At 36.1% G+C, this 16,773-nt stretch overlaps 1 protein-coding gene across 1 annotated transcript in view; it reads right to left on the bottom strand.

Annotated features, from left to right (window-relative positions):
* LOC123549763 (alpha-1-macroglobulin-like) overlaps nucleotides 1–16,773 on the bottom strand; it is a 644,650-nt gene that overhangs the window by 158,915 nt on the left and 468,962 nt on the right. The window contains exons 17-20 of the mRNA XM_053546604.1: nucleotides 11,422–11,478; nucleotides 8,790–8,993; nucleotides 4,166–4,330; nucleotides 1,605–1,778 (exon numbers count right to left, since the gene is read on the bottom strand). Of these exons, the coding sequence (XP_053402579.1) occupies nucleotides 1,605–1,778; nucleotides 4,166–4,330; nucleotides 8,790–8,993; nucleotides 11,422–11,478 (600 nt within the window). The remainder of the gene's footprint in view (nucleotides 1–1,604; nucleotides 1,779–4,165; nucleotides 4,331–8,789; nucleotides 8,994–11,421; nucleotides 11,479–16,773) is intronic.

Here is a 16,773-nt window from a genome sequence, read left to right as displayed (position 1 = left end):
GGAAGGACGGACAGGACGATCACTATATGCCTCCCGCATCAGTAGATGCCGGGGGCATAAAAATATGCATGCAGTCCAAATTTGAAGCCTGTAGCTTCAGAAATGTGAAAGTAGGTCACTAAGTCAATCTCAAGGTCAAAGTTTGTTTTGGTACACAAAGCTATGCATGTGGGCCAAATTTGAAGGCTGTAGCTTGAGAAATGTGAAAGTAGGTCACTAGGTCAAAATCAAGGTCAAATTTTATTTCGGAACACAAAACTATGCATGCGGTCCAAATTTGAAGCCTGTACCTTCAAAAATGTGAAAGTAGGTCACTAGGTCAATAACAAGGTCAAAGTTTGTTTCGGTACACAAACCTATGCATGTGGTCCAAATTTGAAGGTGATGATGTCATATACAAAATATCAAAGCCCTTGGACAAGAGGTTTTTCAAAGTTTTTTCCTATAAAAGTCTATATAAACCATGTGAGCCCCGGGGTTGGGCAAAATTCGACCCCATGGAAATAATCTGAATAATTTTGCTGAGGACCACTAGATCTTGCTACATACCAAATATCAAAGCCCTAGGCCCTGCGGTTTTGGACAAGAAGATCAGAAACCGTTTAACTGTTCCTGGGAAATGTAACCTTGACCTTTGACCTAATGACCTCAAAATCAATAGTAGTCATCTACTGGTCATGACCAACCTCACTATCAATTTTCTTGATAATAAGCCAAAGCGTTCTTGAGTTATCATCCGGAAACCGTTTAACTGTTCAGGGTCACTGTGACCTTGACCTTTGACATACTGATCTCAAAATCAATAGGGGTCATCTGCTGGTGATGACCAACCTCCCTATCAACTTTCATGTTCCTTGGCCCAAGCATTCTTGAGTTATCATCCGGAAACCGTTTTACTGTTCAGGGTCACTGTGATCTTGATCTTTGATATACTGACCTTAAAATCAATAGGGGTCATCTGCTGGTGATGACCAACCTCCCTATCAACTTTCATATTCCTAGGCCCAAGCGTTCTTGAGTTATCATACGGAAACTGTTTTACTGTTCAGGGTCACTGTGACCTTGACCATTGACATACTGATCTCAAAATCAATAGGGGTCATCTGCTGGTTATGACCAACCTCCCTATCAACTTTCATGATCCTAGGCCCAAGTGTTCTTGAGTTATCACCTGGAAATGGATTGATCTACATACCGACCAACTGACCGACCGACATCTGCAAAACAATATACCCCTCCTTCTTCGAAGGGGGGCAAAATAAAATGTTGCTGAAAAAGCATCTATTTCAAAATCATCAAAGTCTAATACGACTTCTCCCTAAATTTAAGTTTGCAGTTTCCAGTCCTTTTCTGCCCCAAAACAAAGTGGCTAATATATGGTTAAGTATTTGTCACATACAATGTAGGCCTACTTGAGGCTGTCTGATTATGACAATAATATTATTTTACCTCAAGGGATTTCCTTGAGTCCGTGTACTGTTCAGAATCAGTGCATGCCGAGGGTCTCTTTTTCCTTTCAGCCACTGGTGTCCCAACACTTGGGGAAAATATTGTAATCAAACATGCAGAACTACCTTAAAGAAAGGCCAATAATATTTTTTTACCTCAAGGGATTTCCTTGAGTCTGTGTACTGTTCAGAATCAGTGCATGCTGAGCACCTCTTTTTCCTTTTAGCAATTGGACCCCGAGCGAACGGCATTGGAAATATTGGTGGATTTTGGATTGGGTTGTCCTTCTTCCTGTCATAAAGCCTGAATGCTGTAACAGCATCTTCTAACTGAAGTGGAAGAAGTACGTAAAAATTTACATTTGGTTCATGTATCTTGTACTAAAACTTTCTTTGATGCTAATAAACTTTACTCATTTTACTCAATTCATCAGGCTGACACAACATTCTTAGGCATTTGTGGCTACCATCAGATTCTATGCTTCCAAAAGACTGTAAAGAATATAAAAGAAATAAAATAAATTATCAGCGTTTTTCCCACCAATTTGGGAATGGGGCTGGGGCCTTTACAATTGGGAAAAAATGTGTTGGAAAATGCCTTATTTGGGAATTGTTAAAACTAATATATTCTGATAAAATGTCACATTTAAGAGAGAAAATCATCCAAAATGGCCATAATTTATCATTATGCATTAATTTAGCAAACTGTCTGTGTTTCAAATGTTTATAGTTTTAGTCTTGTTTGAAAAAGTTGGAAAAAAAGAAAATATAATTAACTTTGGGAATTTTAGCCTTGAAATTGGGAAAAAAACATACTATTTTCCATTGGGATTGGGGCCCTATTTCGGCCCCAAATTGGCTAGAAAAAAAAACACTGATTATATGTATATACCATGAAAAAAATATACTTCATTGTATTAGCACATACTGACAACAGCTTAACATGACTAATAAATAATAAATTGTCTTCTTAAGTTAAATTATACTTGTAGAATATCATTTTAGAGAAGATCACTCAAAATTTGATGATATTTGAAGAAAAAAATTGTCTTTACATTTCTTGAAAATTTTCTAGATTCTAAATGGTAGGATGAGCCTTTTCAGTGTAAAAATCAAGACAATTTTCTAGATTCTAAAACTTTCTTTTTTTCAGTGTAAAAATCAAGACAATTTTCTAGATTCTAAAACTTTCATTTTTCAGTGTAAAAACCATAACAGATGTTTCATTCACAGCTAAAAAAAAATAATTTTAGAATATCACCTGAGCAACACCAGTGAATTTCACAGTTAAAGTGTCAAATTGGGAAAAGGACTCAAATGTCGTGGAATGGAGCCACTAACTCTACCTAGCAACTTTAACAATCATTTTCTTATTCTCATTTCACAAATCAAAATAATTAGTAAAAGGAGTTCATCATAAATTGAGACTATTCCAGTTGTCATCAGACAAAATGCACCTGAGAATGCAAGTACAAACTTCGTTGTTACTCAAATTTCTTTGAAATTTAACAAGAAAAACCTTGTAAGTGGCACTGTAGCTAGCTTAATTTGTAGAACATTGGAATGGTAATGTGGCAACAAATTGCTGTTTTGTGACTCCAGGTTTGGGTCCCAGCCAAGTCATTATTTTAAACCTTGAAGGTCAAGGGTTGTTTTTAATGAATTTAACACTAGTAATGGTTGTTTTAAGGGGTTTAGCAATGTTAATGGTTGTAAGATATTTAATTCATCACATTTTCATCAATTGAAAACAAATTAAAGTAATTGCTGATTATTTCTCAAGTTACTTTTGCATCAAATGATCATTGTGATTATAATGCGTGTCAAAATAAATGCGTGCCGCTAATAGATAAACAAAAGAACATGTTGACAACTTGCCATGTGCGTTTTTGGATTAACATGTTAAAGACAGGTGACACTTTTAATCCGGCAAATATTTTGTTGTTCGGTTTTCGGAAGTCAACTTTAGTGTTAAAATATAAACGGTCCTTCAAAAATCGTGCGGTTTTCAGAATTCGGAAGTTCCGGTTTTGAGAAGTTAAAAATATATAGAAATAAGAACGAAAAAACGAGACTGAGTTTCGTGCGGTTTTCAAAGGTTTCCGTTTTTTTGAAGGTCCGGTTTTTGGAACTCATCTTAACCAATGGTCTACACTGTCAAATGTTTCAATTTATGAACAATTATTCTCATTTAAATGTGCTCATTATGATTTGATTTTAAAACTGTTTGTAACAAAACAAGGAGAAAGTCCACATTAGATCTAAATAATTTCTGAGCCAGAAATGGAGACAGTGATTAATCCAAACACAATACATTTCACAAAGGAGGGTCAATTTCATGGACTGTAGCTCATTTTACTTTTCATACCCAATCAAATCATTATTCACAAGATGCATGGATGACTGTACTTCATTGTATTTTAAAACTAGGCTTTTTTCCCCCCTGCATCTTCAAAAATGTGCATGTTTTTGCCTAAATTTCCCTAAAAGAAAAGAATATTTGATTTGTGTTTTCATTCCTCAAGTTATTTCCCAATGATAAACATATACTTTATACTAAACTCCCTTAAAAGAAAGATATTCAAATTTTTCTCACAAAAAACTCTTTAAAGAAATAAATCACAACATTATTTCTCATATAAATACATATTTTTTTAAACATAAATTCCAATGCACACAAGTTTGCAGAAAAAAACCACTTCAAAATTAGAACTTACTGCTTTTAGTGTTATTTCATTTGGATCTGCCATAAAGCTGACACTTATGTCGACGCCTTTCACACCAACATATGCTTTACCCTTTGTTTTGATGACTATATCAACCTCCTCTCCTGGCTTCACAACCGACTCTCCAGTGTCTCTAGACGTCACTTCTAGTGCTACCTATTTTGAAAAAAAATAAATTCTACTTTCTTTCTTTATAAACAGAACCATTTGATTATAGGAGCAGTATTTGATATAAACAGAAACTGATAAGCTTGATATATATATATTTAACCAGCATTATTACAATATCTGACCACACTTACCTTGACCTTTGAGGTGCCAGACCCTAAACCCGTAGTTATCATAAATCCTTATGTGAGGTTTGATGATTATAGGGGCATTACCTAAGAAGATATATTGAAATTGAGAAGCTCGCCATAACACCCAAACCAACACTATTACTATATTTGACCCAAATGACCTTGACCTTTGAGACGCCTGACCCTAAACCAAAAATTCCTAAGCTAAATCCTTATGTGAGGTTTGATGATTACAGGACAGTACTTAAGAAAATATACTGAAATTGAAAAGCTTGCAATAAAACTTTAGCCAGCACCATTACAACATTTGACCTTGACCTTTAGGATACCTGACCCTAAACTTTCAATATGTCTGCCCCTGGCGAAGACCAACCCTTACATTAAGTTTGATAATAATGGGAACAGTAGATAAAAAGATACTTCAGAAGCTTGTCATAAAACTCTAACCTGGATGCTACCACAATATTGACGCTAGCGCCAGGGCACATAAGAGCCCTATTTATTCTTTGAAACAGAATTTAGTTAGAAACTAGATACTGTGACTAAACTTGCTATAATAGGTAGCTTTCATGGGGACCGAAATTAAATTGCATTTTGGGTTGCTTTGGTCAATGTCTAACTTAGACAGTATTACTAAAAATAGAAACAAGAGCTGTCTGATGACAGCGCGCTCGACTATTCGAAGAACTGATTGAAGAATGGGGTCAAAATATTTCCACAGATATTCAGACAAAAGAAATAAATAGATTAGACAAACAATGTTCCTGTATTACTTTGATTTCGATAAGTCTTGCACTAAATGGCAATATATGAGCCAATTTCAAAGTCCAAAAAGGGCCATAATTCAGTCAAAATAGTTATGTACTCTTGCCTACAGATGTTAATCATAATGATAAGCAAGTGTTCAAAGTTTAAAAGCCATATGTCAAATAGTTTTGACAAAACATGGACTTGTATGAAAACAGAACCAATTTCAAAGTCCAAAAAGGGCCATAATTCAGCCAAAATGGATGACAGAGTTAATATGTTCTCTTTCCTACAGATAGAGAGACTGTTATACTAAACAAGTGATAAAAGTTTCAGAGCCATATGTCAAACATTTTACAAAAAAATGAACTGGTACGAAAAACTTAACCAAGATTTCTAAGTCAAAAGGGGCCATAATTCAGCCAAAATCCTAGATGGAGTTATGTACTCTTGCCTATAACTGGACATGGTGATGGTAAACAGGTGTTGAAAGTTTCAAAGCTTTATCTCAAAAGACTTTGTCAAAATATGAACTGGTATGAAATATTAACCCAGATTTCTAAGTCAAAAAGGGCCATAATTCTGCCAAAATCCTTGATGGAGTTATGTGCTCTTGCCTATAACTGGACATGGTGATGGTAAACAAGTGTTGAAAGTTTCAAAGCTTTATCTCAAAAGACTTTGTCTAAATATGAACTGGTACGAAAAACTTAACCAAGATTTCTAAGTCGAAAGGGGCCATAATTCAGCCAAAATCCCTGATGGAGTTATGTACTCTTGCCTATAACTGGCCATAGTGATGGTAAACAAGTGTTGAAAGTTTCAAAGCTTTATCTTAAAAGACTTTGTCAAAATATGAACTGGTACGAAAAACTTAACCATGATTTCTAAGTCAAAAGGGGCCATAATTCAGCCAAAATCCTTGATGGAGTTATGTGCTCTTGCCTATAACTGGCCATGATGATGGTAAACAAGTGTTGAAAGTTTCAAAGCTTTATCTCAAAAGACATTGTCAAAATGTGGACTGGTACGAAAAACTTAACCAAAGTGTGACGCCGACGCCGACACCGACGCCGACGCCGTGGTGAGTAGGATAGCTCTACTTATTCTTCGAATAGTCGAGCTAAAAAACATGTTTCCTTAGTAACGTCAGTTATGAATGAATCATAAAACTTTTAACTTGGTACCTAGGTATCTTGCAAAGACCAAGTTTCAGGTTCAGCTGTTTTTTGCTTTGGTTAGATCAAGGTCATTGTTACACATGTACTTAAAGTACAAAATGATTTTTACTCAACTTGTTAAATTGAGGTAATATTACTAAAATATGTTGGTATTTTCGGCTAACTATCTTGAGTACAGAATGAGACATTGGGACCAAACTTAACATCCATTTTGAAAATACAAGTGTTTTTTTGTAGGAAAAGAATGTTTTTTTAGGGGTGAAACCTTAATCCATGCTGGCACGTGATACCAATTCATTGAATTTGCCTCTTATTTATGAATTGGGAGTTTTCATACACTTGAAGACTATGATATTCAGGACTGATTTTCTTTTGCATAATGTATGAATAGGTTTACTGTTGACTGACTGGCGAAAACACTTAACAATCAATGTATAATTCTTATATTATTGAAGCCAGTAAAAGGCTGCTGTACCAGAGGGACAAATGGTTTTTCAAATTATAGGGGAATGAGAAGTCAGTTTAGAAGATTGTCTAACATCTCCACTGAGACATACATTTATTTTTTTTGGAGAAAATTTGTGTCTAACTAGATCTTGAAAGGATTCAACAATTATTGCGTCTGTAAAAGTCTTCCTATTACTTAACGGAATGATTTTCTCTACAGAAGATTTAATACAACAAAATAATTGAGCTAAGTAATTAGAACTGATGACAACTTTCAGTGGCGACATATCTGAAAAAGAACAGCCCACTGCTTCCGCATGCAATCTCTTTCACTAGATTTAAATGACACTAGCCTGATGAGTTCTGCCAACTTATGTCTGACATTCCATTTTAGGGTCTTTAGTATGTAACAAGAGATCCATGAAAGCCCAGTATTGCCCACCTGACCTAGTAAAGACTAATATTCTGTAAAAAATTCATGACAATCAGGTAAAACAAGAGCTGTTGGAGAACAGCAGCGCTCGACTATTCAATATTTTTGTCAACTGAATGAATATTAAAGTCAAAAAAAAAAGAGCATAATTTTGTTAATATGCAAAACATAGTTATAGAACTATGCATGTTAGCTCAAGGACAAGTGTGTGCAGTTTTAATTCATTCCCATTTGTGGGTACTGAGCTACCAGCTTACGTACAAAAACTTAACTAAAAATTGTTAAGTTGAAAAATGGGCATTAGTTTGTAAAAATGCAAAGTAAAGTTATGGAACCTGTGAATTTCATGTCAGATCATTACAGTGAACAAGTGTGTGAATTCAATCAATTCCCATTAGTTGGTACTGAGATTCATTAGCTTACACAAAACTTGCTAAGGCAAGTAAGGGAAAAAAATTGAGAAAATGCAAAGTAGAGATATGGAACCTGTGCAATGTAAGTCAGTTTACCACGTTTCGATCTATTCCCATAAGTGGTTACAGACATACCATAGATATGCAGACACACATAGATGAGTCCAATAGCTTTACCTGTTTTTTGAATAGTTGAGCTAAAACTGTGGGCTCTGGAGAGTATACAAGGTTTTTTACCTAATTCTTACATAGAGATCTAGCATTTTGCTCTAGACAACCCAGTTACACACATGACCAAATTTCATAAAAACAAACATTATGACCATATTTCATGAGTATCACGTAACAATTTCTAGGGACCTAGATTTTGACATCAGATGACCCAGTTGTAATCTTGGCTTAAATGTCCTTTGAAAAACATTATGACCATGTTTCATAAAAATCAGATAAAAAAAGTTGTCCATAAGACAGCGTATTAAACTATTTGACAACTTCTAAGTTGAACAAGGGCCGTTACTTGGAAAGACTAGTGAAACTGAACTATTCTATTTCAACTTATTACAAATTAAAATTTATGCAATCATAACAAATTGCAAGCAAAACTTCAAATTTTCTTAGTCACATAAGGGCCGTAACTTGTTGAGTATGTAAGAATTTTTGGTAAGAGAAGTTTCAATGCAGCTGTAGACACAACTGTAACCAAGTTTTCTGCCTAAAAAGAAGTGAAATATTATACACAAGATCTAACAAAAAGTTGACAAAACCTAAACAGTCCTCAGATTTTTAGCACAAACTAAATGTGTTGTACTTTTAATTCCAATGATTTTTTTCCCTCAGAAATGTACACTACATACACACCTTCCAGAACCAAGTCTAGAACTTCATGTCAGCTAATATGCCTCCATAAAATTCAACATAATCACAGCATATGTCACTGAAGTTTTCCAAAAGACAATGCGGTAGAAGTGGGACCTTAAATATGTTGCAGAACTGCTAAAGCGTTAAAGCAAAAACAACATCTATTTATATGTTTAAGAAACATTGTGAAAAAGTCTGACAGGTTATCAGGGTACATAAAGTATGAGATATATTTACATCTTGATTGGGAGACCAGTCTATGTTGACATCTGTGGATGCTATGAGCAATTCGGTGCCTTCTGTTTTCCCATCAGTATAGTCCACAAGTTTATACACCACAATCTTAGACATCGGTGCATGTTTCTTGGGGTCAATCGAGAAGCAATGTCCAGCAATCTGTGTGTATTTTTGCATCTGTTCTGGGTAGTAGTTGTTCACAATCTAAAATATACCATTTGTATGCTGGGTTTACCTGTATTTAAACTATGACATGGAAATCTGTTCCTTAAATTTCTTGTTATAGCAACTATTTAATCACTTATATCTTAGACAAGTTTCAATGAAAAAGAAACTTTTAAGGTGCTAACTGCAGAGATTACATTTTAATTTAGCAAAGAAAATTTTGTCGTACACTAAAACAAAGGAATGGTAAACAGAATATTTTCCGCTTTAAGTGAGACACTGCAGCTATTATAATCAGAACAATGAGAATCCATCCCTATTCTCTCACAGTAGAAACAACAGATTTCTATTCAGCCCTAGATTTAGTACAAGTCTCTCTCTCTCAGTATCACAGATTGCAAGTTAGCCCTAGATATCATGTCCACTCCTGATATGAAAAGACTGCTATCCAGTCCTAAATTTACTCACAACTCTTTAACCTTTAGCCTGCTGGCAGCAAATGATTCTGCCTTTGCGACCAATGTAGACCAAGATCAGCCTGCACATCTGTAACACCTCTCACTCTATCTCTCTACAAGATATTGTAAACTTCAAACTCTTAATTTACTCATGCCACTTTTTCAGTACTATAGATTGCCATCATGCCCTAGATTTACTCATGCTTCTCCCTCAGTACATTAGATTGTTGTCTGTTTTAGATTTACTTATGCCTCTCTCCGAGTAGGTAGATTGCTATATAGCCTTGAATTTATAAATGCCTTTCTCTCTTTCTCTCATACAATTCAGTGAAGTCTTGCCCTAGATATACTCATATCCCTCTCACAGTACAACAGAGTGCTGTCTGTTCCTAGATTTACTCATGCCTCTCTCACAGTACAACAGAGTGCTCTCACAGTACAACAGAGTGCTGTCTGTTCCTAGATTCTCATGCCTCTCTCACAGTACAACAGAGTGCTGTCTGTTCCTAGATTTACTCATGCCTCTCTCACAGTACAACAGAGTGCTGTCTGTTCCTAGATTCTCATGCCTCTCTCACAGTACAACAGAGTGCTGTCTGTTCCTAGATTCTCGTGCCTCTCTCACAGTACAACAGAGTGCTGTCTGTTCCTAGATTTACTCATGCCTCTCTCACAGTACAACAGAGTGCCGTCTGTTCCTAGATTTACTCATGCCTCTCTCACAGTACAACAGAGTGCCGTCTGTTCCTAGATTTACTCATGCCTCTCTCTCACAGTACAACAGAGTGCCGTCTGTTCCTAGATTTACTCATGCCTCTCTCTCACAGTACAACAGAGTGCCGTCTGTTCCTAGATTTACTCATGCCTCTCTCTCACAGTACAACAGAGTGCCGTCTGTTCCTAGATTTACTCATGCCTCTCTCTCACAGTACAACAGAGTGCCGTCTGTTCCTAGATTTACTCATGCCTCTCTCTCACAGTACAACAGAGTGCCGTCTGTTCCTAGATTTACTCATGCCTCTCTCTCACAGTACAACAGAGTGCCGTCTGTTCCTAGATTTACTCATGCCTCTCTCTCACAGTACAACAGAGTTCCGTCTGTTCTTAGATTTACTCATGCCTCTCTCACAGTACAACAGAGTCCCGTCTGTTCCTAGATTCTCATGCCTCTCTCTTACAGTACAACAGAGTGCCGTCTGTTCCTAGATTTACTCATGCCTCTCTCACAGTATAACAGAGTGCCGTCTGTTCCTAGATTTACTCATGCCTCTCTAACAGTATAACAGAGTGCTATCTGTTCCTAGATTTACTCATGCCTCTCTCACAGTATAACAGAGTGATGTCTGTTCCTAGATTTTCTCATGCCTCTCTCACAGTACAACAGAGTGCCGTCTGTTCCTAGATTTACTCATGCCTCTCTCACAGTACAACAGAGTGCCGTCTGTTCCTAGATTTACTCATGCCTCTCTCACAGTACAACAGAGTGCCGTCTGTTCCTAGATTTACTCATGCCTCTCTCACAGTACAACAGAGTGCTGTCTGTTCCTAGATATACTTATGCCTGTCTCACGTTACAACAGAGTGCAGCGAGTGAGTGTCTGTTCCTAGATTTACACATGCCTCTCTCTGGTTAGGTATATTGCCATATAGCCTTAGATTTATTAATGCCAATACAATTCAGTGTTGTCTCGCTAGATATACTTCTGTCTCTATCTCAGTACAACAAATTTAGTCACGGCTCTCTCCAAGTAGGTACATTTTCATCTAGCCTTAGATTTACTTAAGCCTCTCTCTCTAAGTTTTACCTCATGTTTTTATTTTGATGTAAATGAGATGTGGAACCAAAATTTGTAGTCCTGTTTGGCGCCATATAACCTATACTGTGTTGGTGCGCCGTAAAACCCAAATAAATAAATAAATAAATAAATTGATAAAAATGTTCTAAGGAAGGCCAAATAGTACAATATGTTACACAAACCTATATAGGTTTTATTTATAATTGACCTTACCTGGTAGTAAGCTTGATCCCCTGCTTCGAAGGGAGTTATCTTGAAACACTTATCAGCCTGAAAGGAGAAAAACAGAACTAAAGTTATGGACTGTCTGATTTGTCATATTAACATAATGTACCAATTTCAGTATAAACAGAGAGCTGCTCCAGCCAGTTTGACATTCACAATTAACTTTTATGTTAGTCTTGTAATTTCAGTTTGTAAAGGTGTCTGTTGCCATGGTGTCTGTTGCCAAGGTGTCTGTTGCCATGGTGTCTGTTGCCATGTTATTATCATGTTGCTTTTTTTATTATGCTCACATTTTCTTCTTTATATTTCCATATTTTCTTTCAATTCTATGCACTTTCAGTATACATTAATTAATTTTGTTCACTTTGTTTAATATTTACACAGCTGTCAACACGGGTAAAAAAAACTCTTTTCATTTGAAGCAAGTTAAGACAGGTTCAATTCTGCTGGTTAACATTAGATACAACAAACTTTTATAGATAAAGGTGTATTAAAGAATCTTTTTTTTTCAACAGCCAATTTAAGACCTATCTTATACTCATGTGTAAATGCTCCCCCACCACCTCCCCAATAAATGTGCACACTGTATGACTCCACTTCCCAGTCCATTCCTGCCCCACCCAAAAAAAAATGTAAATGGGAGATTTTCAACACAACTTGTATGAACACTCTGCTGAACCCACTGTTTGTTGTCTGTACAAGTATATAATATTGCCCCCAACTTACGTACAGGCATGCCATTCAAAAAGTGTACAATATTATTATACTGCCTTGCCAAGACTCAAGCCATTTACTCAGTGTAAAATACTGACCTGGCATGTGTAATACTGTTATACTGCCTAGCCATGATACAACTTTTGACAGACAAGCCTAGTCTGGCTACCGACTAGATAATCTTTTTTTTTTTTAGAAAAAACAATTCTTTTATATATTCTGAATTTATCAGTCTTGGCTCTGATTACCTATGTTTTGAGAAGAAAAGGGACATAATTATGCAAAATTTGAATAGCCACAGAGTTATTTCCTATGAACAAAACATACGGTCTGAACACAGACTGACAAGCCATTCACCAAGTGTATAATATTGCCAAGACATTACTCTAAATTTTGCATATCAGCTGAAGTTCCATTTAATGATTAATGGATTAAACAGTAACACAGATAAGAATCAAATTAATTCCCTAGTAATAAAATTTGTCAACAAAACATTAAACTGTAATTATAGATCCACTTGTTGTTATGAGCAATTTCCCAGGAGGGACAGTAAAAAAAAGATGTTTGTGGGAATAACACAACACATATTTTATTTATAACAGGAGATAACATTAAAGTTGCAGGGAAAATGAAGAATCTTCATCAAAGGGACTCATTAAAACATTTTACAAAAAATAAAATTCACTCAAAAATCCATAACCTTGGTATTGTGAAAATGACTAGTGGTACCAACTTATTGGCATATGACCTCTGTAAGGTATCCTAATAAATAACCAAAACAAAAAAATGTGCAGGAAGGAGTAAACCACTGCTATGCTTTTGAAATATTGGGGAAAATCAACATTTTTAGGCCTAAATTAAAAAATTGTTTGTTTGTAGTGCTCCGACCCAGATTTTTAGGAGTGGGTAGGTAGGTAGGGATTTTTTTTTTTTTTTTTTTTTTTTTTACATGCATGGCTGACAATTCTACCAGTAATTTCACAAAGCACAAACTTGCACATGCTTGCATGCAGACATTTTTAACCAGATCTTACATTATATAATCAGTCAATTTTTTGGTAAACTGAATGACACTACTGTGGATATATAGACTAAGAATGCACCAAACAATCTCGACACTCCCAACCCTCATTCCCTAAAACCTTTTACAGGACAGTTGTTCTCACTACAGATGCTGTCAGACCCTTTGTGTATGAAATTATGGCTTCTGATGCATTTTTGGTCTAAGTTTTGAGTATTCAAATGTCATTTATCTGGACACAGGAAGAAACAGAAGGTTTATAATGACCTCACTACCGACCTCCAAAGCTGTCCAACCTGTTAGTGTGAGGTTGGGTGGGGAGAGGTAGGTAAGGAAGAAAGTTCGCTGTCCTCGATCCCCCTGGAAATGTTAGAAATATATGAATGAAATAGTCCTCTGTTACATCTTTTAACATGAATGAAATAGTGTCCTCTGTTACATCTTTTGATAGGAATGAAATAGTGTCCTCTGTTACATCTTTGATAGGAATGAAAGGGTGGCCTCTGTTACATCTTTTGATAGGAATGAAATAGTGTCCTCTGTTACATCTTTTGATAGGAATGAAAGGGTGGCCTCTGTTACATCTTTTGATAGGAATGAAATAGTGTCCTCTGTTACATCTTTGATAGGAATGAAAGGGTGGCCTCTGTTACATCTTTTGATAGGAATGAAATGGTGTCCTCTGTTACATCTTTGATAGGAATGAAATAGTGTCCTCTGTTACATCTTTGATAGGAATGAAATGGTGTCCTCTGTTACATCTTTTGATAGGAATGAAATAGTGTCCTCTGTTACATCTTTGATAGGAATGAAATAGTGTCCTCTGTTACATCTTTGATAGGAATGAAAGGGTGGCCTCTGTTACATCTTTTGATAGGAATGAAATAGTGTCCTCTGTTACATCTTTTGATAGGAATGAAAGGGTGGCCTCTGTTACATCTTTTGATAGGAATGAAATAGTGTCCTCTGTTACATCTTTGATAGGAATGAAAGGGTGGCCTCTGTTACATCTTTGATAGGAATGAAATGGTGTCCTCTGTTACATCTTTGATAGGAATGAAATGGTGTCCTCTGTTACATCTTTTGATAGGAATGAAATAGTGTCCTCTGTTACATCTTTGATAGGAATGAAAGGGTGGCCTCTGTTACATCTTTTGATAGGAATGAAAGGGTGGCCTCTGTTACATCTTTTGATAGGAATGAAATAGTGTCCTCTGTTACATCTTTGATAGGAATGAAAGGGTGGCCTCTGTTACATCTTTTGATAGGAATGAAATAGTGTCCTCTGTTACATCTTTGATAGGAATGAAAGGGTGGCCTCTGTTACATCTTTTGATAGGAATGAAATAGTGTCCTCTGTTACATCTTTGATAGGAATGAAAGGGTGGCCTCTGTTACATCTTTTGATAGGAATGAAATGGTGTCCTCTGGTACATCTTTGATAGGAATGAAAGGGTGGCCTCTGTTACATCTTTTGACAGTAATGAAAGAGTGGCCTCTGTTATGAGTTTTGAGTATTCAAATGTCATTAATCTGGGGTGGGGAAAGAGGTAGGTATTGAAAAATGTTTGTTGTCCTTCCCCTGGTATCAATGAAATAGTGGCCTGTTTTACATTTTTAACAAGAAACGCGGCAATGCCACGAAACCAGGTTTTCAACACTTTTCATAAGAATAAACAAGAGTGCCAGAATGTCACAAAATACGCCCGTCACAGCAAATTTCTTTACTCTAGCACCTGTATTTGCAGATGTAATTTTAATTTTGTGGTTGTTTAGTAATCATTGTAATTCTTTTGTTTTTCTAAGTCCACAAAAAAACTCCTTACTAGGTAGAGATACCTCAAAATACACCTAAAATTAGAAAGTAACAACTATGTTGTACCACAGAAAAGTGGTCTTGGTTTTTCCCTACGGTCAATTATAAAAAAGTTACAATAAAAGTTATTTATAGTAACAACTAAGGGAAGTTAATCTTAAAAAAAAAAAAAAAAAAAAAAAAAAAAAAAAAAAAAAAATACAAAAAAAAAAAATTGTAAGTCCACACAGAAATCCTTACCAGGTAGAGATTGGTCAAAATACACCTCAAAATTGGATGTAACATGCATGTTGTACTACAGAAAAGTGGTCTCGATTTTTCCCTACGTCTAGTAATGAAAAAGTTACAATATAAGCTATTTATAGTAACAACAAAGGGAAGTAATTCTAAAGCAGGGGACTGCGCAAGACACTTCATCTCATGATGGTGTATAATTGTGCCAAGTTACATCAAAATCCCTCTATGCATGAAGAAGATATGCTCCAGACAAAGTTTTCATTCTTGTATCCTTTGACCTCTATGTGTGACCTTGACCTTAGACCTAGGGACCTGGTTCTTGCGCATGACACTCCGTCTCATGATGGTGAACAATTGTGCCAACTTTCATCAAAATCCCTCCATGCATGTAGAAGATATGCTAACCCTAACCCTAACCTAACCCTAACCCTATTTTTAGTAACAATGACCTTGACCTTGATCCCATAAACCCCAAAATCAATCCCAAGCTACAACTTTATATAAGTTTTCTATACACCAAGTTTCATCACGATAGCTCATTCCTAAGTTAAGTTATTGACCGGAAACCCTTTTTCTATTTTAAGTAACAGTGACCTTGACCTTGACCCCAGAAACCCCAAAATCAATCCCAGCCTTTGTCTTGATATAAGCTACATATATACCAAGTTTTATTCAAATATCTTTACCGAAACAAAAGTTATTGACCGGAAACCCTTTTTCTATTTTAAGTAACAGTGACCTTGACCTTGACCCCAGAAACCCCAAAATCAATCCAAGCCTTTGTCTTGATATAAGCTATATACATACCAAGTTTTATTCAAATATCTTTACCGAAACAAAAGTTATTGACCGGAAACACCAGTTTGACGCCGCCGCCGCCGCCGCCCGCCCGCCCGACCGACATCTACCCCAATCTAATAACTCAGGTTTTCGTTGAAAACCTGGTTAATGATAGAAATGAAATGGTGGCCTCTGTTATATCTTGTGACAGGAATGAAATTGTGGCCTCAGCTACATCTTTTGATGGGAACAAAATGGTGGCCTCTGTTACATCTTCGCTAGGAATGAAATGGTGGCAACTGTTACATCTTTTGTCTAAATTCTGTGTACCCAATATCATTAATCTGGATACAGGAAGTGATGGATTCATAATTATAAACAAGAGGACCATGATGGTCCTGAATCGCTCACCTGTTCCCACATGACCCAGTTTTGAGTATGACGTCGTTTTTTCTATTATTTGATATAGTGACCTAGTTTTTGAGCTCATGTGACCCAGTTTTGAATTTGATCTAGATATCATCAAGATAAAAATTCTGACCAATTTTCATGAAGATCCATTGAAAAATATGGCCTCTACAGAGGTCACAAGGTTTTTCTATTATTTGACCTATTGACCTAGTTTTCAAAGGTACGTGGCCCTGTTTTGAACTTGACCTAGATATCATCAAGGTGAACATTCTCACTAATTTTCATGAAGATCTCATGAAAAATATGGCCTCTAGAGAGGTCACAAGGTTTTTCTATTTTTATACCTACTGGCCTAGTTTTT

This window comes from Mercenaria mercenaria, chromosome 6, assembly GCF_021730395.1.
Source record: "Mercenaria mercenaria strain notata chromosome 6, MADL_Memer_1, whole genome shotgun sequence".
Taxonomy (NCBI): domain Eukaryota; kingdom Metazoa; phylum Mollusca; class Bivalvia; order Venerida; family Veneridae; genus Mercenaria; species Mercenaria mercenaria.
This window is presented reverse-complemented; position numbering and strand designations above follow the sequence as displayed.